This window comes from Ascaphus truei, chromosome 5 (assembly GCF_040206685.1).
Source record: "Ascaphus truei isolate aAscTru1 chromosome 5, aAscTru1.hap1, whole genome shotgun sequence".
Lineage (NCBI taxonomy): Eukaryota > Metazoa > Chordata > Amphibia > Anura > Ascaphidae > Ascaphus > Ascaphus truei.
In genome coordinates, this window is record NC_134487.1 from 24,453,242 (window position 1) to 24,477,641 (window position 24,400).

General features: G+C 42.2%; 1 protein-coding gene across 1 annotated transcript in view; it reads left to right on the top strand.

Annotated features, from left to right (window-relative positions):
* The window catches only part of CAMK1D (calcium/calmodulin dependent protein kinase ID), a 364,601-nt gene that overhangs the window by 292,165 nt on the left and 48,036 nt on the right, over positions 1-24,400 (top strand). The window contains exons 4-6 of the mRNA XM_075599490.1: positions 8,150-8,288; positions 17,021-17,147; positions 22,851-22,926. Of these exons, the coding sequence (XP_075455605.1) occupies positions 8,150-8,288; positions 17,021-17,147; positions 22,851-22,926 (342 nt within the window). The remainder of the gene's footprint in view (positions 1-8,149; positions 8,289-17,020; positions 17,148-22,850; positions 22,927-24,400) is intronic.

The following is a 24,400-nucleotide window of genomic DNA, read 5'->3' on the forward strand; positions in this document are numbered from 1 at the left end:
CAACTATTTACTTTTATTTGTGATTCAGGGATGCTAATGCTCATACCCAGTTCAGGTTATAGACCTATATCTTATCATATTTTTACAATTGCTTCTGATGCTATGAAAGTTACTTTGTCTCGTTTTCACTTAAAAAAAAATTATTACAAAAAGTTGTTGCTGTTCCAAGTATCGGTGATGTTTAATCTGATAATGTTTCATTATAAAAGAGCAATGTTCTGGTTGCTAGAGAGTATAGGTTGGATCAGGGGTTCTGAACTCCAGTCTTCAAGACCCTCCCAGCAGGATAACCCTGCGTTAGCACAGAGGGCTCAATCAGTGGCTCAGTCGAAGACAGAGCCATTGATTGAGCCACCAGTGCTGAAGCAGAGACTGATTGAGCCAACTGTTATGAAGCAGGGATATCCTAAAAACCTGGCTGGGGGGAGGCGGGGGGGCGGCGACAGCGACGTGACGTCGCTTCAAAACAAATGTATTGAAGCCATCGCGTGCGCTTATAGTAGGAGTGACGGCGCGACGGATTGGTTGCGATTACTGGAAGTTACTTCAATTAGATGTGTCCAGTGACCGTAGCGTGACGTCAGCGTCACCGTCTCCGGCACTATAAGCGCAGCCTTAAAATGCAAGGAATCTGACACATCTTCCTGAATAGCAAAAGCTAGTTCGTGTGCGACGTGTACCATGAACCAAAACACCGGGGTGTTACACATATCCAAAAGCTCACAGATGGGCTCAGATCCGACATACTGCAATCAACACCTTTTGACACCAATTTATTTGACTGTTTCACACCCTTCCTCACAATTTCAGTAAGCTTCAAGCATTAGAATACTCCAGCAGCTGACTGGCCTACAGTATCAGGGATTTTATGCCAACATGTCATCCATCATTAATGTATCCCCTGTCTTGCTGAGCCCTCTGGGTGCTCAATCTCTTCAGATGAACCTTTTCTGTTGCTCCAGAAACATTTCACATGTCTCAATGTTTGGGTTACTGGACATGCACTTCTCTTAACCCAGGCTGTGCTGAAAAAGCTGTGTAATGCGGCAGGCATAACTTTATAGGGGTTAATAAATTCAAGTCCATAAAATGGACTTGAAGCAAAAAGTGACACACTGTGAGAGCTCATTTGCATGTCATTACCCAGAATCCCATGATGTGAATGTGCTCGTAAGTAGTATTTTTATTTGCTGTACAGTACATTTCCCACTGAGAATAATCAAGAAGTGTCAACCCACATATACTACTATTACTACTTTTTCAGGCTCTATATCTGTAGATGTGTTACAGTCGGTAAAATATGTTGTTTCATTATTTACAAACGAACAGATCAAGAACATGTCTCCTATTTGCTAGAAAGTGACACCAGGCATATTAAAAAAAAAAAGATGTGTTAATTTTAATTCAAAACAATTAATGTTGTTTCTTGCCGTTTTCTGTGTTATGGGGATAATTGTATAGCTTGAATAAGTGAGTGAAGAATGTCGCCTTTATTTCATTGTGTTTCAGCAGGAAAAAAATACAGTTGGTTTCTCTTCTTAACCTCATCACTGCCAAAAGGGACTGTAATGTGTTGCTCGATATTGCTATGCAACAACCCCCTCCCCCGTTTATTTTCCTTGTTTAAAGAGTTTCTAGAGAACACTTCCACACCTGACCTCTCTCTCATGAACTGAGCAAGTGCAGAATGATAGAATGTTGTTTACTTCTGTTGATCCTGTGGAAGAATAGATTTATCAGAGCTCGTCATCATTTTGTAATACACCAGCCAAGGGGTTCTTCATAATTGTGTGTATACAGAGTTTTTAATAATGTGCTTGTCCCTTATTAATGCGTACTGTGATCAAATTGGAGATTACCTGTGCCAGAGTGATTGGCTTGTGACTGATGAAAAGGGAAATAGCATGGCTGTTTACCGGCGGACTATGGTTATATAGTTGGTGAATTCACAAAATGCTTGGGAGAGAAACGAGGAAACCATAGAGGGTTTGGACGTTTCATTATAAGGGCATGAGATGGATTAAGAGGCCTTGTCACGTACGGCACACCTGTGAGCACGTTATCTGCATACCGGTATACAGCTCCCTAGCTGAACCACTTTTCACCTTCGCAAAGGTCCCTTAAATGAACAATATCTCCACTCGATCCGTCCCCATATAACATTTGTCACGAACAGCCCACTTGTGAGCACGTGCCTTAGATACAGTATGCAACCAGGGTTAATACACATGGCTACTCTATCCAACTCTCCTTTCTCCTGCGCAAGGTACTTTCAATGAGTTAATATTTACACCTTACTCTAATGCAATCATATGTATCCGCTGTCACCACCCAAGAAATATGTAAATAAATTATGTAATTATATATATCTGTCAGGGTCTCGGGTCCCTGTCTATTAAAGAAAAAACTATGCACTTAACACACAAAAATCTGTTGAAGCAAAATGTTTCCAAAACTGTAAATACTCTCTACAAAGCGTGCAACTGTTCAATCAGAGCTGAAAGCATCACTTATTAAAGTTTGGCTTTAATATACAAAAATACAGTACTTAGATTACATAAAAAGATTATTACAAGAACATACAGTTACAATAAATGCAGAATAGTTTCTTCAAATAAAAGGCTAAAAAACACAGAATTCCCTATACGTTACCACAGGTCATAAGTTCTTCCCAGAGAGGTCACTGGTGCAGAAAGATGAAAAATCGTGTGTCTGATCCCAAACATACCTCTGTTGAATTCTGATTTTCGATTCAAACATGCCAACATTTATCACAGGAAGGGTCTTGTCCCATCGTAAACACAATTTCTAACCAACGTTAACCCCTGAAGTGCCAGATCGATTGAAATATTTAATATTCCCCGTGATTTGTACTACAGGCCTATTCAATAAACTGTACTATTATCATATTATCATGCCCAATGCAGAATTGTCAGAAAAATGCATACTGTACTCCTAATGAATAATCTGTACCAAACAATCGCATGGAAAGAAGTCCCATTTTCATGCATTTTTGAGAGAGCGGTTTGAGTGCTCTATGTACAGATGTAGCCAACGTTCTTGCAACTCGTTCTTGTACCACGGGTGAAAAAGTGCGATTGCCACGCTGATTCGAAACAATGGCCGCTTCTCCCGCTACTGCATTGTGCATGTCCCGCTGTACTACGCCACAGGCTGCAATAACATCGGCTACATCGGTAGGCAGCTTTTAAATTGTGTTACCAAACCATATGTAACCTTATGATCTTTATAGCACTAATGAACTTATGAAATAAGTGACTGGCATTGTTCCTTCTGTTTGTTGATGTTTTTTTTTTTACAAACAGACTTTTTCATTCGAGTTTATGGTTTGCAGGTTTATTGTAAATCCAGTAATACTATTGAAATATCCGTAACGTTTCTTTACCGTCTTGAATTTTCAGTGTCATTTCTCTCAGTGAGCCTGGAATATACTGTACGTATATATGACATTGCTGGTTTAATCACTCTGTGTTGGGTTTGTCCTGGAAGAAAAAGCACAAGTCTGTTTCCTTAATATGTGATACAATGGAGCAGGAGTGGCCAACTCCAGTCTTTAAGTGTCAGGTGTTAAGTTAAGCCAGGTCAGGTAATGCAGTGTAATGACTGTAAGGCCAGGTCCCCGCTGGCTACTGCAGCGCCTGCTGTTGCGGACGCTGCAGGGACAAGAGCTGCCCCACAATGGGGCCGGGCCCGCTGTGAGGGGGGGATCGCCGCGCTGCGCCGACAGTTTCTCCTGCTTTCAAGAGGCTTGAGATCAGGACTCGCGACGGAGCGCTAGGCCACGCCCCCCGGCGGTTCAGCCAATGAGGGCGAACCTGCTGGGTGACGTCATGGCCGCTCCCCCGTCATGCCCCCCCTGTCTTTCCCCCTGCAGCACACTGCTCACCAGGGGACTCGGCTGCACGCGCCGCCAGCCTCGCAGACGCGCGTGCAGCGCAGGCAGCGGGCCGCAGCCTAATGCATACGCCTCCCATTCAGAAAACAGTGGGACATTCCATCCCGCCTGTGCACAGAGACGGGAGGCAGATGATGAAGGAATTTAATTTTCACACCCAACCCTTAACTTCAGGTCAGGTTTTAAGGAAATCCCTGCTTTAGCACATGTGGTTCAATCAGTGGCTCAGTCATTGAGAGAGCCACTTATTGTACCACTTGTGCTGAAGCAGGGATATCCTTAAAACCTGACCTGTTGGTGGCCCTTGAGCACTGGCGTTGGCCATCCCTGCAGTAGAACATACCAGGTGAAGAAAGAGGACCAGCTTTTTAACAGCTGCAAGTCACTGGGGCAGACTGAGCCAGTCCTGTTCTTTCTCGTCTTTTCTCAAAAGAAGAAGCAGGGCGTTCAGACCCAGCAAATAATGCGAAAAGGACAAACTTGATCCAACAACCTGCAGGCACCTGCCAGGATGGTGAAATAAACTAGATATTGATTATTCCCATAGAAGCAAAAGCCAGAGGGATAATACACAAATACGGCCACATATGCAGATACAATATGAAATACATGTATAAAGTATTGAGGTACTCCTTGGAAAGAGGTGCAGTCCGTGTTTCTGGTTAATGACACAATTTGATGTTATAGATCCTGCAGATGGTACTCTGTACATTTCTTCCCTTCGGTATCTCAAGCACTGGAGATATGCAAAAAACAAATTGTGCAAATACTGCACTAGTTTTGGGGTGTTATTCAGCAGCAGTAGCGCGAACGTTCACTCACCGTAATAAAAAATAACTCAGTGTTACAAATAAATATGTGGATGGAAGTTACCAACAAAACTGCAGATTTATGGCTGAAATTTGATCCCAGAGGAATATAGCTCAACCCCCTTATAACGCTTTGCTTGGGGTCCAAAGAATCACATCGCGTTATAAGCGGATCGCGTTAGAAATAATGTACAATTGTATGCATTGTACAATAAAGTATTTAAGATACCAGTAGTCGTGTTGTAAAGTATTCATAAATACGAAAATTGGGAGCCGCGCTTGCACCGCGTTATAAGCGGATTCGCGTTGTAACGGACCGCGTTATAACGGGGTTGAGCTGTATATTGATCATTTTCAAACATTGCTATTTTTAGCAGTTTTTTATAAGTTGCAAATATTCCACATTTTCTGATTTTGCGATGGTGCATGAATGTTTCACCCGCCTCTAACAAGCACCTTGCGATGTGCAGTTTTATGCTTGTAAGTATATTCTAATTGATTTATAGAACCAGTACTATAACCAGCGTATAGAAAATAGACATTAAAATATAGGGGAATATACTCCAATAAGTGCATCAAACATAAAACTCCAGGACAGGAAAGGGTATCCCTGACCCGGAGACATCAGAATCTAATTGATGTGTTGGGAGACTTCCAGAGATAGTAAGGAGCAAGTGCAGGTTCTGCCCGAGAGAATGAGTTAGTGTCACTGCGGATATGGGGAGCGATAGTCACCAGTCCAGGTTAATGCATCATTCAGAAGATGCGCTTTTAGATTTGGCTGGGAGGGAGAGAAGATACTTGGTGCATACTGAAGGCCAGTGGCAGATAGCGGGCACTGAGGGTAAAAGGTTTTACAGGCATACCCCGCTTTAAGGACACTCACTTTAAGTACATTCGCGAGTAAGTACATATCGCCCAATAGTCAAACGGCAGCTCACGCATGCGCCTGTCAGTACGTCCTGAACAGCAATACCGGCTCCCTACCTGTACCGAAGCTGTGCGCAAGCGGGGAGACTATAGAGCCTGTTACACATGCGTTATTTACATCAGTTATGCACGTATATGATGTTTGCAGTACAGTATACAGTATGCATCGATAAGTGGAAAAAAGGTAGTGCTTCACTTTAAGTACATTTTCGCTTTACATACATGCTCCGGTCCCATTGCGTACGTTAATGCGGGGTATGCCTGTATACTGGCGAGCAGGGCAAGTCAAAGGGGTGGAAAGGAGAAAGCCATGAGCAGACCGCAGGAAACAAACTGGGATATAGGGGCACGAAATCAAAGCTGAGGTTTAGGGAGGGGCAGAAGAACCAATATGAACATAAATCCTTTGGCAAATTTAAAGTAGTTGCAGTAGCTGCAAGTTTGAAGTCTTCTATTTTGTAAGGTATTTTAGATAAAGAAATGTAGAACATTATTATCACTTATTATCGTTTATTTGTAAAGCACCAACATACTCTGCGGTGGGGTACAATGGGGGTACAAAGTTATGTATATTACATACACAGAATGACATACAAGTAAGGACAAACACACACAAACAGAAGGGAATGAGAGCCCTGATCCTAAGAGCTTAGACTCAGGAGGGAATAAGGGGCAATGTTGAAACAAAAGCTAAAGTGGCTGCTCGCTATGGGATGGAGTGTGTCTCAGGATGGAGTGTGTCTCAGGATGGAGTGTGAGTGTGTCTCAGGATGGAGGGTGTCTCAGGAGGGAGTGTGTCTCAGAAGGGAGTGTGAGTGTGTCTCAGGAGCGAGTGTGTCTCAGGAAGGAGTGTGTCTCAGGATGGAGTGTGAGTGTGTCTCAGGAGGGAGTGTGTCTCAGGATGGAGTGTGTCTCAGGATGGAGTGTGAGTGTGTCTCAGGATGGAGTGTGTCTCAGGATGGAGTGTGTCTCAGGATGGAGTGTGTCTCAGGATGGAGTGTGAGTGTGTCTCAGGATGGAGTGTGTCTCAGGAGGGAGTGTGTCTCAGGATGGAGTGTGTCTCAGGATGGAGTGTGAGTGTGTCTCAGGATGGAGTGTGTCTCAGGAGGGAGTGTGTCTCAGAAGGGAGTGTGAGTGTGTCTCAGGAGGGAGTGTGTCTCAGGAGGGAGTGTGTCTCCGGAGGGAGTGTGAGTGTGTCTCAGGAGGGAGTGTGTCTCAGGAGGGAGTGTGTCTCAGGAGGGAGTGTGTCTCAGGAGGGAGTGTGTCTCAGGAGGGAGTGTGTCTCAGGAGGGAGTGTGTCTCAGGAGGGAGTGTGTCTCAAGAGGGAGTGTGAGTGTGTCTCAGGATGGAGTGTGTCTCAGGATGGAGTGTGAGTGTGTCTCAGGATGGAGTGTGTCTCAGGAGGGAGTGTGTCTCAGGAGGGAGTGTGTCTCAGGAGGGAGTGTGTCTCAGGAGGGAGTGTGTCTCAAGAGGGAGTGTGTCTCAGGAGGGAGTGTGTCTCAGGAGGGAGTGTGTCTCAGGAGGGAGTGTGAGTGTGTCTCAGGATGGAGTGTGTCTCAGGAGGGAGTGTGTTTCAGGAAGGAGTGTGTCTCAGGAGGGAGTGTGAGTGTGTCTCAGGAGGGAGTGTGTCTCAGGAGGGAGTGTGTCCCAGGAGGGAGTGTGAGTGTGTCTCAGGAGGGAGTGTGTCTCAGGAGCGAGTGTGAGTGTGTCTCAGGATGGAGTATGTCTCAGGATGGAGTATGGTCCAGCCACATGTATGTGCTACATAGTTATAACCAGAGTTTAAAAAAGTTATGGTGGATAAAAAAAAAACCTTCTATAGATATAGACTGGAAAACTAGTAATATTAGTAGATGTAGGTTGACATTTCTTGGTTATTCCCAGTGGGAAATATACAGCAAATACAAATATCACTTGTGAGCACATTCACATGTCTCAGACAGCTCTGCAACCCTGCCTCTCCCCATTATCTCCCAGCATACAGTGCTTCCACTGCAGCTGGGGATTCTGGGTAATAACATGCAAGTACGCCCTCACAGTATCACTCTTGACTTCTTATCCATTTGCAACATGGACCCCTACAAGCTTATGCCTGCCGTATTACACAGCTTTTTAAGCAGAGTATGTTTACTGGCTGTGCAATTCTGTAACCCAGGCTGTGCTGATAAGGCAGCGGAAACATTGCATTCTAAGAGATACTGGGGAAGGACGGGGTTGCCGACCTGTCTGATGAAACGTGTATGTGCTCACAAGGTATTTTGCATCTATTTAGTTAAACCAACTCTATGAAAATATAGACCTAATTGTAAAATAAAACTGCGTGTTTTAACTAGATCTTACCCTCAGGAATGTGTGCTTGTTGGTCGGCAATCAGCAATGTTTAATATAAATATACTGTCTTGCATAATGTGTAATATTTTCCTGTACTGTGCGATACACTGTAAGGGTGGGATATTCTGGCTTTGTAATCGCCCCTGTTCTCTGTGCTTCTCAGTGTCTCCGGAGGCGAGCTGTTTGACAGGATAGTGGAGAAGGGATTTTACACTGAGAAAGATGCCAGCACCCTGATCCGACAGGTGTTGGATGCTGTTTTCTACCTGCACAGACTGGGCATTGTACACAGAGATCTTAAGGTAAGTCCAAACTGAATAAAAGGCAATTGTGAGATGTGTTGTACAGGCATACCCCGGTTTAAGGACACTCGCTTTAAGTACACTCGCGAGTAAGGACATATCGCCCAATAGACAAACGGCAGCTCGCGCATGCGCCTGTCAGCACGTCCTGAACAGCAATACCGGCTCCCTACCAGTACCGAAGCTGTGCACAAGCGGGGAGACTATAGAGCTGGTTACAAATGCCTTATTTACATCAATTATGCACGTATATGATGATTGCAGTACAGTACATGCATCGATAAGTGGGGAAAAGGGAGTGCTTCACTTTAATTAGATTTTCGCTTTACATACACGCTCCGGTCCCATTGCGTACGTTAATGCGGGATATGCCTGTATTTAATAACTATTTATTCATCAATTAGGTTTCCAAATAACAAACATTAATACATATTACAAAAGGAAAAAGTTTTACAAACTGCACAGACTCACAGTATTTGGCCCAGCAACGTTCCTCAAAGCACTTTGTCTTTATTATTGGTTTTAATCTATGCAGCATTTCAGTACCTTTAATGAAAACTAATTACCAAAGCTACCAATCGATCGGTTCACCTGTGATCGATCAGCGAATATACTGCCCTTTGGGATCACATAATAATGGCTGCTGCTGAATCAATTCTTCAGTCAGCGGAATGCAAAAGCTACAATGTCACCATATATTAACAAGGGTAACATTGCCTATTGTTACAGCTCGCAGCTGAGCCCCAGTCTCATGCTGGGAACACTGCAACACTTTCCTGTTTGTGATAATTTGTTACCAAAACTCTTTCACTGCAAAAACCTGCAGCCAAAGGATGCTCAGTATATCACAACTCATTAAAAATGAGTTGACATTTAAAAACATTTTTTTTTAATAATAGTAATGCTCTAAGTATTATCTAATACTACAGAACTAACTTATTTAAAAAAAATGATGTCTTTAATCCCACAATTTGAATGATTCCCAGTAGACGCACTGCTATTCTTTATATACTGTATCCTTTATTGCAGGTTTATTTTATTTTTTAAAGTATCTTTGTACAAACAACCTTGGTTCTGTTTTTTATTTTCCTGGAATAGACTGCATGGTTTAGCTTTATTCCAAATGATTTATTACCACATTCAGTCTGTAGATATATTTATTACCATTGTAGTGATGGATTTCCGTAATAGGAACTGAGCAAAGCCGCGTGTTCTAAATGCTGCATTTACCTGATTAGTTTTCCAGTGTTGGAGTTGTAAAACATACTGTGTAGAACACGATGCAGAATGTTTTTTCTGGCACACCTGGGAATATTTTCATGTGTTAGCTTCACGCGTACTTCTTTTTACTCAAGTAGATACAGTATGTCTTGGGGAAAAAAATAGTCAGAATATTGCCAATTTCATGTGGTTGGTGTAGCCATGAGAGACTTCCATAGAGACCCTTGTGAATATAATGGGTTATAGATGGGGTAAATGTACAGTAACTGCAGTAGGTAAACGGGGAGAACCTTATTTACAGTTTAAAGTTCTAGTCCAGTGTTTTTCAACCGGAGTTCCCTGCAATTTTCAGGTCATTTGAAAATTGTACCAAAAACAGAAGAATTTACAATGCATCTGATCTCAGACGCGCTATTAGAGAGGGTTGGGGTTCCTTACAATATATCTGATCTCAGACGCGCTATTAGAGAGGGTTGGGGTTCCTTACAATATATCTGATCTCAGACGCGCTATTAGAGAGGGTTGGAGTTCCTTACAATATATCTGATCTCAGACGCGCTATTAGAGAGGGTTGGGGTTGCTTACAATATATCTGATCTCAGACACGCTATTAGAGAAGGTTGGGGTTCCTTACAATGCATCTGATCTCAGACGCGCTATTAGAGAAGGTTGGGGTTCCTTACAATGCATCTGATCTCAGACGCGCTATTAGAGAGGGTTGGGGATCCTTACAAGGCATCCGATCTCAGATGCGCTATTAGAGAGGGTTGGGGTTCCTTACAATGCATCTGATCTCAGACGCGCTATTAGAGTGTTGGGGATCCTTACAAGGCATCCGATCTCAGATGCGCTATTAGAGAGGGTTGGGGTTCCTTACAATGCATCTGATCTCAGACGCGCTATTAGAGAGTGTTGGGGATCCTTACAAGGCATCCAATCTCAGACGCGCTATTAGAGAGGGTTGGGGTTCCTTACAATGCATCTGATCTCAGACACGCTATTAGAGAGGGTTGGGATCCCTTACAATGCATCTGATCACAGATGTGCTATGAGAGGGTTGGGGATCCTTACAAGGCATCCGATCTCAGACGCGCTATTAGAGAGGGTTGGGGTTCTTAACAATGCATGTGATCTCAGACACGCTATTAGAGAGGGTTGGGGTTCCTTACAAGGCATCCGATCTCAGACGCGCTATTAGAGAGGGTTGGGGTTTCCGCAAAATTCTAATTATAGGATCCCTTAACCAAACTAAAGTTGAAAACCACTGTTCTAGTCTTATATATCATAACTACTTCTATTGGAGGATACATTTAATGCAACTAAGGTGATTATTAAAATGAATAGATCTGACTCTTATCCAGTACATTGAATAATACATGAAAAGAGATGCCCTAATCAAGACACAGTGCAGAGTTCTGCAGAATTAAATGGCCAGACTGTAAGATATTTTGAATATCTTTAAGAAATGTTTTCAATGTCTGAGAATCTAGATTGCCATTCGTAGCTAGATCACATTGCAGGACAGAAAGTGTGTGATTTTAGTGATCCAAAACCATTGGGTCTGGAACACGCTATCTGAAGTCTGTTAAGGGTTTGTAGTTGTTACTGTAGGAGTAATATACGAATATGCATTTATTACCAAGAGTTGTTTGCGTGTTTGGAGGATCTCAATTCTGTTAAAGCAGCAGTCCAAGCTACCGTTGTTTTTTTGTTTTTCCCCCCTTTAATATGTGCATCAATACAATGCACACAACGATAAGTAATTAGCTGTAAATTGCCGATTGATTCATTCTCCTGTGATGGATCGGCGAAGATTCGGCTCTGGGGTTCACTAAATGGTTGTCAGTGCAGCAGAAGAGGACCAAAGATGCAAAGTTCAGTGGGGAAGATCATGTGATTAGGCAGTCACTAAATACAATTGTTGCACTGCTAGAGAGAGGGCATGGCTCAAAAAGGGGTGTGCCAGAGCCTGTTCCAAAAGAGGAAGGGGGTGTGACTTTGTAAATGGTTGCTATAGAAACAAAAAATGCTTGTTACATTATAATACTTTAAAAATGTAATTCAGAGTTGTTTTAAAAATGACCTGGACACTTGTTCCTTATCTGGACATTTTCTCATTACCTGAATCCTTTTCCGCTACTGGACGTTTCCTTTTTGCTGAACCCTGTCTCTCACTGGATCCTTCCCATTGCTGTACCCTTCCTCGCTCCTGGACCCTCCCTTCGTTCTCATAACTATCCTCAGATCCCGTTGCTCGGATCTATTCTCTCTTACATCTATTCACGACCCGGGAGGCGGACTCGACCCCATTGTGTATATCTTAGAGGCGGTGGGACTTTGGTCGGCTACGTGTGATCTCCTTATGCGCCTGCGTCTGTTGCTTTGCCCGTCGGCCACATTATCCTCCTTTGAGTACAGCTGCTTCCCTTTATTTGTATATGGAGTTGCTCTTGAGAGTTGATGTTGCAATTAAACAACTCCAGTAATTTTCTTTTGAACATACAAAACCTCTGTTCTTGCCGGCCAGTAAAGCATATCACAACCTCCAATGAACCCAGTCTCCTCCTGAAATAATACGTTGATGAGAAGTCTGCAGCCTTTCCAAGTCTTGCACATGGCTGCCTGTTAATCTGCATCCCCTTACTGTCTTCATCACTCACTTTGTTTATCACTTGCTCTCTGGCTTCTCCTGGTCCTGAATAGCGCTGAAAACTTGCATCCAAGACATCGGTTTGACGATAGAGACATTCTCCTTGCCCATCTGTTTCTTTAGTTCCAGCTTAACCTTTCTTTCTCTTAAAATTCCCACAAATGTATTTGTTAAAAAAAGGGAAGTACAGGAAACGGAGGCTTTTTTAACCTTAATAATAATATCAAGTTACTTTTACGTCTGTTTCTCAGGCACCAAAAATTAAATTGTATACTCCACAGAGCTTATAATTGTAGCTTACATTGCCAGGTGGGATAGTAATGTACTGATCAGCTCACAACGTGAGCTAGTGGTTAGTGCCTGCGAGTATGGAAGATCCAAGGTGTATCTCAAGTAGAGATGGGCGGGTTGTCTGCCAAAATCCTAATCTGCCATGGATTGGCCCCACCCTTAAATCTGTGGAAAAGGCAGAGAAAGCGGAGGAAGGGGATTTAGTAGTATCTCTATTTGTATTTATTTACAGCCACTTATACCTCCCTCCAAGTAACTTAGGGAGAGATGCCTATGTTCAAAAAGGAGCACCCCTGAGGTACTGTGGGACATATGTGAATGGCTTCCTACACTTCATAAAAGGATTTCCATAAGAGCTATATTGAATTGACTAGCCTAAGCCACCTACCCATGTAGTGTCATGGTTGGTCACGCTGCCCACACGAAATCCATCACGGGTATGGTTCTGATCCCGTGTGTTCGCGGAGTCCCAGTAACCAGACTAATAGCCGATCAGGATGAACACAGCGGGGGTCCCTGCTTCTGAATCGGACTCCCGCTGGGTGGATCCTACCGGACCGCATCAGTCTGATCAGGAGACAGAATCTGTCACTCTCCGTGCGCACCTCAAACAGGCGATCGCCCGGCTTTTATGTTATTTAAATAACACAGTATTGAAGCAGGGGGTCTCCGGAGCTGAACCGCGTTTATTTCAGCCTCGGTGACGCTGGACATTTAAACATGATGGAGACACCGACACCTCACCAGGGCCTGTAACTCGGGAAGTAGGGGGTCCCTGAGGCTGAAATTAATGCGGTTCAGCACCGGAGACCCCCTGTTTCCAATACTGTTATTAAAATAAAAGCAGCACTGTTGGAGGTGCGCAGAGAGAGACTGATTCTGTCTACTCTCACTGCGCGTCTCGTGCAGACTGGTGCAGCCCGGTAGGATTCACACAGCGGGAGTCCCATTCAGAAGCGGGAACCCCCGCTGTGTTAACACTGACGGGCCATCACCACCTGCCAAGCATGGTGCCATGAACGCTCAATTCTTGGCACGCAGTTCACCAGCACATGTCCTGCGGCGGCTGATAAATAGAAGATGCTACGTCTGTAGCGACTGGAATGGTGGAATTGTGTCTGACCCAACAGGATTAGAACCCACACAACCTTGGGTATTCAGTATAGCAGCTCTAGCAGTGTGAGCTACACCAGCAGATGATTAGCACCACTGTCACAGCATACTTTTGAGCTCTACTTCTCACTGAATGCTCACACCTGTAAAAAGCACTTTACCCTCTTCTGACATACTGTAGAGAACCATATCTAATAAACAGTCTCCTGCCATGAGACACCTTACAGTCCATTTATTTGAATAGGCTGTAATGTATTCCAGCACCGAATACATATATCTAGTAGGCCCAACCTGTACAGTACTGCATAATTATAATACAACTAATAATGATTATTTATGAGTACCACCAAAACAAAAACAAGGTAGTGAGGGTAGCTCCAAATGTTTATTAGATCATTCACTTCCGGGTACGCGTTACACTCAAATACCCTGAGCTGACGGCTGTGTGAACAGAGACCTTGACAAAGCGCTTGCCGTGCGAAACATGCTGGCCCGTTTTGCCTTTCTTATGAAAACATTTTTTCGGAGCTACTCTCTCTACCTTGTTTTTTTTTTTGGTGGTTGCGACGCAACTCTACCTACCTACTCTTATGCTGCTTCAGCGGACCGTACACCGGGTGATCCCAGTCCTCCATCAGCAGCAGAGAAACACACCAGCAAACAAGTGAGTTTTCCTCTCTCAGCAATCAAGCAAAGGGGAATTGTTATATTCACATATGAAGGGCTTAGGAGAATACTGTTGCATCTTACATATGTCCTGGGAGTTCATTCTCAGAGAGAGTTTAACAGGACTAATGCCATCTACAATTATTAGCCCATGAATCAATTCCCCCTTCATAATCTTCAGTGTGACTTGGAAAGGATCATCTTCTGAAGAATTGTAATACATTTACATTCTGTTCCTACGCTCTAATGAGCCCCAGAATCCACCTGGACTCTCTTATTTATTAGTACACAGAAATACTTACCAAAGTTAATAATTAATAGCAAGTATCTCAAGACAGAGCGCCAACACCCAGATTGATCGATCTCCTTCACGGCTTAACGCACCCCAACGGGCGTCAACTCCAAGTCGTCAATTGGAGTTAACACTCATATGGATGAATTAACCCATGAATTGCATCCAATCTGACAAAAATACACAGTAAAATACTTATATATTATCTTGAAAAGGGGTCATTTAGTTTAACCCTTTGGCCAAAGCGTTGTAAGCTTGCGAGCCACGACAAGGCAGACACCTGTTCGCAAGTCCTAACACTACTAGATAAAATACTAATATATATATATACATATGCCACGCTCAATAGCTCTCCTTTTTGACACGTATATACATATATATTGTGTGGGGGCTCAGAGGTTCCCAAAAAGAGCTTGCTGGGGTTCTGTGTGTTTTGTATATTTTTTTAACCAACTTTCATAACTACACATTTAACATAATGAAAAGTATTTGGGGAATATTATTTGTGTATAGCACATTATATTAAGTGACAGTTCGAGAGTAAATGTTGATTCTTGATGTCTTTGATGTTGACAAGGTTTATGATCTGGACCAATACAGCATGCACTTTAGGTTTACTGGTGTCTTAAAAGTAAATGCTGGGTTAGTTTATCATGCTTCCTTTTTTTATATATATATAAATTGGCACATATATCAAACGAGTCCTTGGCTTTGAGCTTTATTAAAGTAGCTCTGAAATATATCAATCTGGCTTTATCTTTGAATTTTATGCTTACTCGGGGCAGTCAAATCTTTCGCCTTTGTGAACATTGGAGCTGAACACAGAAATGTTGTTAACAGTCGTTAGGCACAAGGTTAATTATGCTTGATTATAATGCATGCCAGGACCAAGATTTGTTGTACTCTGCTTGTAAAGTCGACACACTTGTGTAAGTCGGTTCCACCGGATCATGTATTTATTTATGTATGTCTTTATTTATTTATATAGCGCCATTAATGTATGTAGCCCTGTTTCCCCTTAAACACAGAAAGCTACTGATGCTGCCCTTTACCTGTTGGCTCACAGGGGCCTAAGCCTCCGCCACAGGGATCCTGGGGCGATATAGGAATAGTAATGGTGCAGAGCCTCCACCTGTGAGGGATCCCAACGTAGTGGGAGGAGCTCCTAGCGGCTCCATTTGCAGGGCGCCGCCATTTTGCATGTCACATGTACAACCATTCAGCCGGTGGCCATGTTGCAATTGGCGCGCACGCACAGACGTTCGCACAAATCGCTAGGCGCACACGTCGGCAATTAGGGAAGGCTCCGCAGGGACTATAACTTCCATGATGCCCCGGGAGATTACACCACCTGACCACAGCAGCCAATAGCGCAACCAGATTCCCCTGCAGAGACTTGGATACATTTTGCGCGCTCAGCCCACCCTGGGCAGTCGGAGCTGGGACAGGACAGGGGTAGAAGATATGTGTGCAGGGGTCAGTGACCTTCTGCACTAGGCCAGACATCTCCCTAGGCCCCAGCTAGGCCCTGACTCCCTTGGGAAGTTTGTGGCTGCTTCAGGGACAGGACCTTAGGTAATGACCCTGGCCCATTAGCTATTTGTTAACACCTCGTTAAGTCAATAATGGAGCTATGTGGATCTGGGTATTTGTTTATTTGAACTCCTTGTCCTGTTTTGCGCGTTCTGTACTGAGTATATTGGTGACGCTACTGTATATACAAACGTACAAACACACAGTTCAATTTGGTGATCAAACAACTTAAATCAATATTGGTGATATTTTAAATAAAGCAACAGAGAAGCCTAATGCTACATCCAATATGACAAAAATACACCGTAAAATACTTAGATATTCTCTTGAACAATAGCTCTCCTTTTTGACACTTATATACAGGCATTCCTCGGTTATCCGACACAATGCGTTACTCAAAATGGCGTTGGATAGCGAAACGTTGTAAAGCGAAACACGTTTTCCCATAGGAACACTGTTTAAATGAAAGGTTCCGTTCCTGAAGGCATTTTTAATGCTAAAATACACAAAATATTTTACGCAGACAATAAGATATGCAGCACACACATAAATTATATAGTGCATATACTGTATTATATATATAATATAAAAATATAATATATTATATAGTATAATATATATATATTATATACACATAAACAACTTTGCAAAGCGTCATAAGAGCGTTGGATAAGCCGTTTTGACGTTGTAAAAATGAACATAGGTATGCATTGCATAGCGTTGGTAAGCCATTAGTTGGAAAACGAAGCGTTGTAAAACGAGGACTGCCTGTACATATATATATTTTGTGGGTGCTCAAGGGTTCCCAAAATGAGCTTGCTGGGGTTCTGTGTGTTTGATATTTTAAATATACATTTTTCTTCCCTTCCCAGTTAACTATTTTTGGGATTGTTAATCACAGTATCAGATTTATCCCCAAACTCCCCTTTGAGCAGCGTCTCATTTTTATGTCTATTTTATTTCTAGCCTGAAAACCTGCTATATTTCAGTCAAGAAGAGGAGTCGAAGATAATGATCAGTGACTTTGGACTGTCCAAGATGGAAGGAAAAGGGGATGTGATGTCAACGGCCTGTGGAACGCCAGGATACGTTGGTAAGTCATTGGTGTTCTAACTGAAGTCGCGGGTTCTCAATTCCAGTCCTCAAGACCCACCAAACAGGTCAGGTTTTAAGGATATCCCAGCTTCAGCAAAGGGGGCTGGCAACAAATCCAGTTCAGTGATATTATTATATTGTAATATGTATGAATCCGGTATGAAGACAAAATGCCAAGTATACAGTATATTTGCATAGTTCATTCTTTACAGTTCATGTTATATTGCATATGATATTCTAATATTGAAATTGGTATATTCTGATCAATTCAGTTGCATTGGGACAGTACTTAGTTGGAGGGGAGTGCAGCTGTGCTGAGTTGTCTGTAGTGAAGCCCTGTGGGTGACATTTGAGTGACTATAGACAACTGTGGTTAGAGCTGATGCAACCGGGAGAGACTATGGCATTAAGTTGGATCTTTCCATAAGACATATTAGGTTATTCTCTGTATGGAGCCGTGGGCAGTTCCATATCAGAATACATCAGTTTGGCTGTAGGACCGTATCTGGTAATAGAATTAGATAGCAAGAGCTGACTAAGGGATATTATCTGGCTAAATATCTATCGGGGGTAGCTAGAGAGAGAGAACAGAGGGATTACACCAAGAGGAGGACAGAGGGATTACACCAGAAAGATGTGAGAGAGTTAACACCAAGATGGAGGAAAGAAGATTCAACATCATGATGCTAAAATCAAATACAAGGATTCCACTCAGAAACAGAAAACTATGCAACCATCTTTAACTATATTATAACTTATTTGGAACGTCACCGCCATTTTGTACTATTTTTATATGTGAGTGTTTATCTTCAAACTAAACATTTCTTTTTATGAGATGAGACCAGAATGCTGTGGTGTGAGGTTAATGGAAGATACAGAAATAAGGACATTTTACATGGCTCAATCGGTGGCAGTGTTCGACTGAGCCACCGATTGAGCCACCTGTGCTGAAGCAGGGATATCCTGAAAACCTGACCTGCTGGAGGGGGTCTAAAGGACTGGAGTTGATAGCCCCTTATATATGGGATTTTTTTGATGGAGAGGGCATATTGTAAAGCTCAGTAACCCTATCAGTTGGTGCTAATAAGGAGGCATGAGGCACTGCCTTTTTTGACATAAAAAATGAATGAGTCTGGACCTGGGGGCAGAGAACCAGTCAAGTCCAACAGGAGGTCCCATTAAGTGCAGTATGTATTTTTTCGGTATGTGTTTTCCAACATACTTTCTGCTATAAAAGGATAACACCAGCCTCTCTATCCCATACTCCTTGAGAAAGAACATTAGCTGTTCGATACGCGTGGGAGGAGGTTCTTTTTGTCGTGTCCATGGATTGTATCCGTTTGATGTAGCCTGAATAAAAGTTTTTTTTTATCTTTACTCATTGGTGAGTCACTGTACCTTCAAGGAGCGGCAGACTTTCAGATCCTCTACCTTGCTACTGTGACTTCCGGATCAGAGAGCCTCCACCCCAGCATATGGTTTGATTTTTAAGGTGCAATTGGTAAACTTTTTAAAGAATATTTTTCCCAGAAGGCTTTTTAGCATTGTTACTATTACAGGAGGCAGGTGCTCTGTTACTAGTGCTAAACGTTATCCATATTTTTCATACATCAACCATTACAAATAGGACCGGATTTCAGATTCTGTCTTCAATTTCTGCTTTATCCATTATTCCGACGTTTCACTTAAGTAGAGGGGCGAATTTCTTCAAATGTGTTTCGCAAATTGTTTCTGGAATTTCTGTAAAACGTTGCATTTTTGACCAAAGTTTGCTTAAAATTTCATTCGATTTCTGCAAGTTTTAGCCAAAATGTTGCCAAAATGGGTCATGTGAGTTGAATTTAAGGTCATGTGACCTGCATACTGAATTAACTTGAGTAGGACTTTCCGTACTGTGGTGCTGAATCAGTACCATACTATTGCACTTTTATTGAATAAGCCCTATATGTTTATAATGTTTATAATCTCATTTTATACACTTCTCATACGGTACCATAATTACCAAATATAAGAAAGAGTTGGGACATCTCCTGCGAGAAGGTCCATTTGGGCACTAAAACATCAAGCACATATTATTTAAAGCATCTCCTTAAATTCTCTCTCTCTCTATATATTTTTTTTTCCATCTATTTTGAGTGTTGGCCATTTGTGGAGATTTGGAAGGGAAATTATGTAGAACAAATATAGAGATGAGGGAAGTTTTATCAGAAAAAAAAATCTAAATTGTAATAAGAACATTAAGGAATAGGGAAAATTGCTGGTAATATTTATAACAGATGTCAAATTTAAATAAACATCCGTAAAAACTCCTTTTGTAAATCTCATTCACAAGTTATATGTTGTCATCCCCTTGTAATAAATACATCAGTTATTAACACCTTGTGGACCTTAATTGGCGGATGCTTTAATGTTTGTACAATGGACACTGTTTGAGAAGATTCTAGGTCCCTGATCCACAGAAGTGCTAAGCTTTAGCATGCATTAACTCCCATTCATATGAACAGGAGCTGAGGTGAGCCATGGCTTGTCAATCTGGGCCTAGTCCATCATGGCCTGGGTGCATTCCACTACTCTAGTGAGGCTTCATCATTACCAGCAGGCCTCATCATTACAAGCAGGTCTCATCATTACAAGCAGGCCTGTACCATCCAGGAGCCTGGAAGCTATCCTAACAACTGATTCCAATCGCTGTTTGTCATTACATATACTGTAGGTTATGAGGCGTGTGCATAGTGGGCACAATTCATCCTTCTCAAACTGTGCTGTCTCTTCCAAACCTCCTAAAGTTCAACAAGGAAAGCGAAGGAGGCCATAGATGAGGGGTTTGTTAATTCATCATGTTCTCTGCTGAACTGCCTTTATTAAATAGCTTTTCAGTTGGTTCTCTAAGGTCCACTAACCAAAAACAATTTGTCTCTAAGAAGCAATAATCCGAAAGCTTTGTTCATGCACCAGCACAGATGAGAGGAACGTGCAAGGCTCATGTGGTGAAGATTGCTTTTTTGCTTGTGTCTTTTTCACAGGGTCATGTACTGTAAGCAGCCGTCAGGTTCTAGGCAATTGGTGAAAATGAACATCTTTAATGTCAATATATTACAGTGCCCTTTGTTGCAGACATTTTTACCAATGAAACAGTTTATCTTATCTGTAAGTGGGTCACGTTTATTCCTGGACTGCCACATGAGGAGCCTTTTTTTATTACATATGTAGAACTGCTCCTCCCCCCGCCCCCCCACCTCTGGGAGATTTACCCTGGCTACAGTCCTGTTTGGTGCTCGGTACCAGTTTGTCTCAGGAGAGGCTGAGTGTTCCGCGATGACATGGGGAAACAGGAAAACAGGACAGGCTCACGGTGATCCTGGATTTTCTTCCTTGGTGTCAGCGCCTCCAGCCATAGTGGGCTCCGGTAGAAATTAAGGCAATCCCCACCATGGCAGTCTTTTATCCCCATGCATCTAGCCAATAGATTGCGACTCAGCCAGATATATAAAAAGGGATGGTCTTTATTCTGCAGCCACTGCATGATATTCTTACAGCGATTGCAATCAGTTGTCAGGATTGCTTCCAGGCTCCTGGATGGCACAGGCCTGCTGGTAATGATGAGGCCTCACTAGAGTAGTGGAATGCATCCAGCCCATGATGGACTGAGCACATGTCTTCCTCCCAGCAGGGAGAAGACTTGGCTTACATCCTCATCCCTTGAGGAGGAAGAGAGAACTGCCTGAACCCCTCCCTGTGAGGGCTGGGTTTATCTCTATAATTTAGGACACCACCTCCTTGGTACAAAAGGGGAGGGCACGGACTCTGTATCCTTATTAGACAGACGCAGACTCCCATGTCATCTACACTTCTGCCACTCACAGAGGCAGCAGGAGGGGGGAAAAGCCCCATAGGATAGCCTGTCACTGTATGAACTTATGTGACAGGGAAGGCAGAAAGATAGCTGGCCCAGCCATGGCTATACTCTCCCCTTAGGTGAAATATCCCATGACCTCACTGGGATCCAATTTAGGTACTATCAAGTAACCTGGAGTCTGCAAAACAAACACGTTACATCAGATATAGCCATAACCCAATACAGTACATAGAAAACTACCCTGGATCATCCACTGATTTCAGCGATGATAAAAATAATACTTGTTCAACTTGAAGACTAACATCCCTATTTATAATATTTGGGATCAGGCTTCTGTACAACCAGTCCATCGTATAACTTGATCCAAATGTGATACACCTTTGGAGGACCAGGCCTTTGCCTAGTTTCCACCCTCTCCTTACGGATGCTAGTACTCACTAACCCTTCTTCCATCATAGAGCATATAGTGGAATCAGTAATAAAGATATGCTCTGCGGTCGGCTTTCAGATATTCTAATACGGCCTCCCTGAACCACTCATCGCTCTATCATTTATAAAGGCACTTCCTACCAAGCCACAAAATAAGAATAAGTCTCCGTGACGGGGACAATCACAACCAAACTCTACTTTTTTTCTATTAAGGTGACATGATTTAAATGGCACTGCTGGATAGACATATATTTATTCCCCCCAAATATTTATAGTTCTGTATTGTACAGTTGGACTATTAATCGTCTTTGTTCAGTATCATTTTTAGACGATACTGTCTGGAGAACAGTCCCAGTGGTGGGGAAATTGCACTAGCAAAGCCAAGTACAGCTCGTTTAAATGATCACCTACCCACAGGCACAATGTCTTGTTATAATATAACCTGTTATAGTGTTAATGTACACAGTACTGTACATAGAATTTGGCAGGCGCAATGAATCTCTTCTAAAAGATTTTATATTTTCCTGAAAGATTAAATGATATGCCCTAATACCCAAGGTCCCTAAGAGAGCTGACCAGGCTCACCTGTTTCAGAGGTAGCGTTCTTACTAGTAAGCTTAGCATTCAGCCCGTGTTCAGCTTTACAAGTCAAAATGCTCAGGTAAATGTGCATTGGATGTGCTGTAGGTTTGGGTAGATGACTTTAGTTCCTTATCAGTTTTCATGGGTTGCATGTTTGGTGCATACAGTAAATGCCAACACCCCTCGCTGCTAGCCCACCACTCTGTAATCAACCTTTCTTGTTGGTCCATTGAAATATATCATTAACTACAATAAATATGCACTTTTCTACAATCAATACAGTTAGAACAACTAGAGCTTTGAGCTGCAGTACTTTCATTGCACCTTAATATATCTAAGGTATTGAAATATTTAGGAACTATGGGGCATTTCCACAGAACTCCGTTAAATCATGGCAAATAACGTGACCTAAATAGATAACAAAGGATATTTTCCCAGAGTTTAACGGGTATCCACAGACGCTGGATAGCTCCCCTGTCACTGCATACTTTAGAGCACTCCTGCTAACACCTGGAAGTGGTCTGCGTGTAAAGGAAGCCAGGACTGTATCCATCAGGATGATTAGCTACAGGTGTGAGCAGTAGAGCAATATAGTACAGTATGCAGTGACGGGGGGAGCTATCCATATCTGAGAGAGTGCAATGCTACAGCTGCTGCCCTGAATAGCAGAGTTATTTGCTTTAGTGCATAGGCGTTCTAATTAACCTAACATTACGTTAGGTTAAATAGGCTAAGGGACCTTGTGGATCTGCCCCCGTGCTCATACATACATTAATGTGTTCTTTTACTGATATCTATTTATTTCGTAACAGCTGTCGTTCCTTATATTCACAGCTCCTGAAGTACTGGCCCAGAAGCCCTACAGCAAAGCAGTTGACTGCTGGTCCATTGGTGTAATTTCATATATTCTGTAAGTAACAGGAATTTGCTATTTGATTTGAGGGATTTCCTTGACTATGATGCCAGCTTTATCATACTGACTTTGTGATGGGTTTACAGTTTTTTAAATTTTTATTATTTAAACATTAGACGCTCACAGCATTTGGGATCAGACTGAAACGTGCCAGTCTTGGTAAAAAGTTCAGGCTGAAGGTTGTTGGCGTACAGTATGTGAAGAAAATTAGAGTTAGCGAAAAAGCTGAGTGGGGTTTGACCTAAAATTGTGACTTCTTTTTTTTCATGCTCGAATACAGAAAAAAACAACTAAGCATATTATCACAAATAATTATAATGCATGCTCTCCTTTTGTAGAATGATGTGGATATAATTCTGTTTGAGATGGAGGATCCATCCAAACATTCAAGTTCTGTGCACAGAGAGAGATGTGTACTGTGCATTAAGCCGCAATCTTAGATGTGTTTCACAAATACCTGTATATGGTTACAATCATGCATGAGTGTCAGAGTAAGTTGTCCTTAAGTGTTCCTTTGTTGCTTTATTGATTCCCTCTTTGATTGTTGTCCAGAATCTAAATTGATGTATAAAGCAGGCACAAATAGACCGTGTACAACGATTTTTTTTTGTATGTATCTGCAGTGCCAGATAGGATTCATTTAATTCTAAAGTAGTTTCTAAACTAAGCTCTCATTGGGTCTGCCTAGGTTCCAGTGAGCATAAATCAATGTATACTGTATGCCTTATGCAAACATTAATTCAACCACACTATACTTATTTAATGTAAATTTGTATTTCTTATGTAAACATTGATACAAGCATCTTACTGTTATTTAAAACAACCTACACATCCCATATAAACATTTATAAAACGTTATCCTACCATCATAACTTTCGCCATTTATTTGGGAGAATCAAAATGTTACTTTAATAACATGCCGAAGAGAATGAAAACAGTCTGATAGTAAAGAAAGCAGAAAGGCAGTAACCGTTTAACACGATTTGTTTGGTGCAACATTACCTGTTTAACCACTCGTTAACATGTTTGAAATAATGCAATCTCCATGTGCCATTTATTTCACCTACATCCCATCCCTTTTAATGACGGAGTGAGGTAAAAGCTCATGGGCGTTAGCAACACAGTTTAATAAGATGCTGCCTGGCATAGGAAGGTGCATTCACTTCAATGGACCATAAGATGTATTCCTGCGCTGGAAGGTATATTATGAAATTGCACAGCTTAGTCCAAATGCTTTAGTAGTTTTAGGAGTTGGTGATTTTGTTTTACAAAAATTAAATGTTTAATAAAATAATGGGTACACAAGCAAATTGAATGATCAATTAGGAATTAGTTAAACCCTTTACCATCCGCTCATAGAAGAGAAAAGGAAGGTGTGAAAGAGTGGCACACTATTGCTTTTCAAAAATATATTTAACAATATTGTCCTCACCCTCTGTTGATCCCGGCGTCTCAAAGCTGGATCCATGTC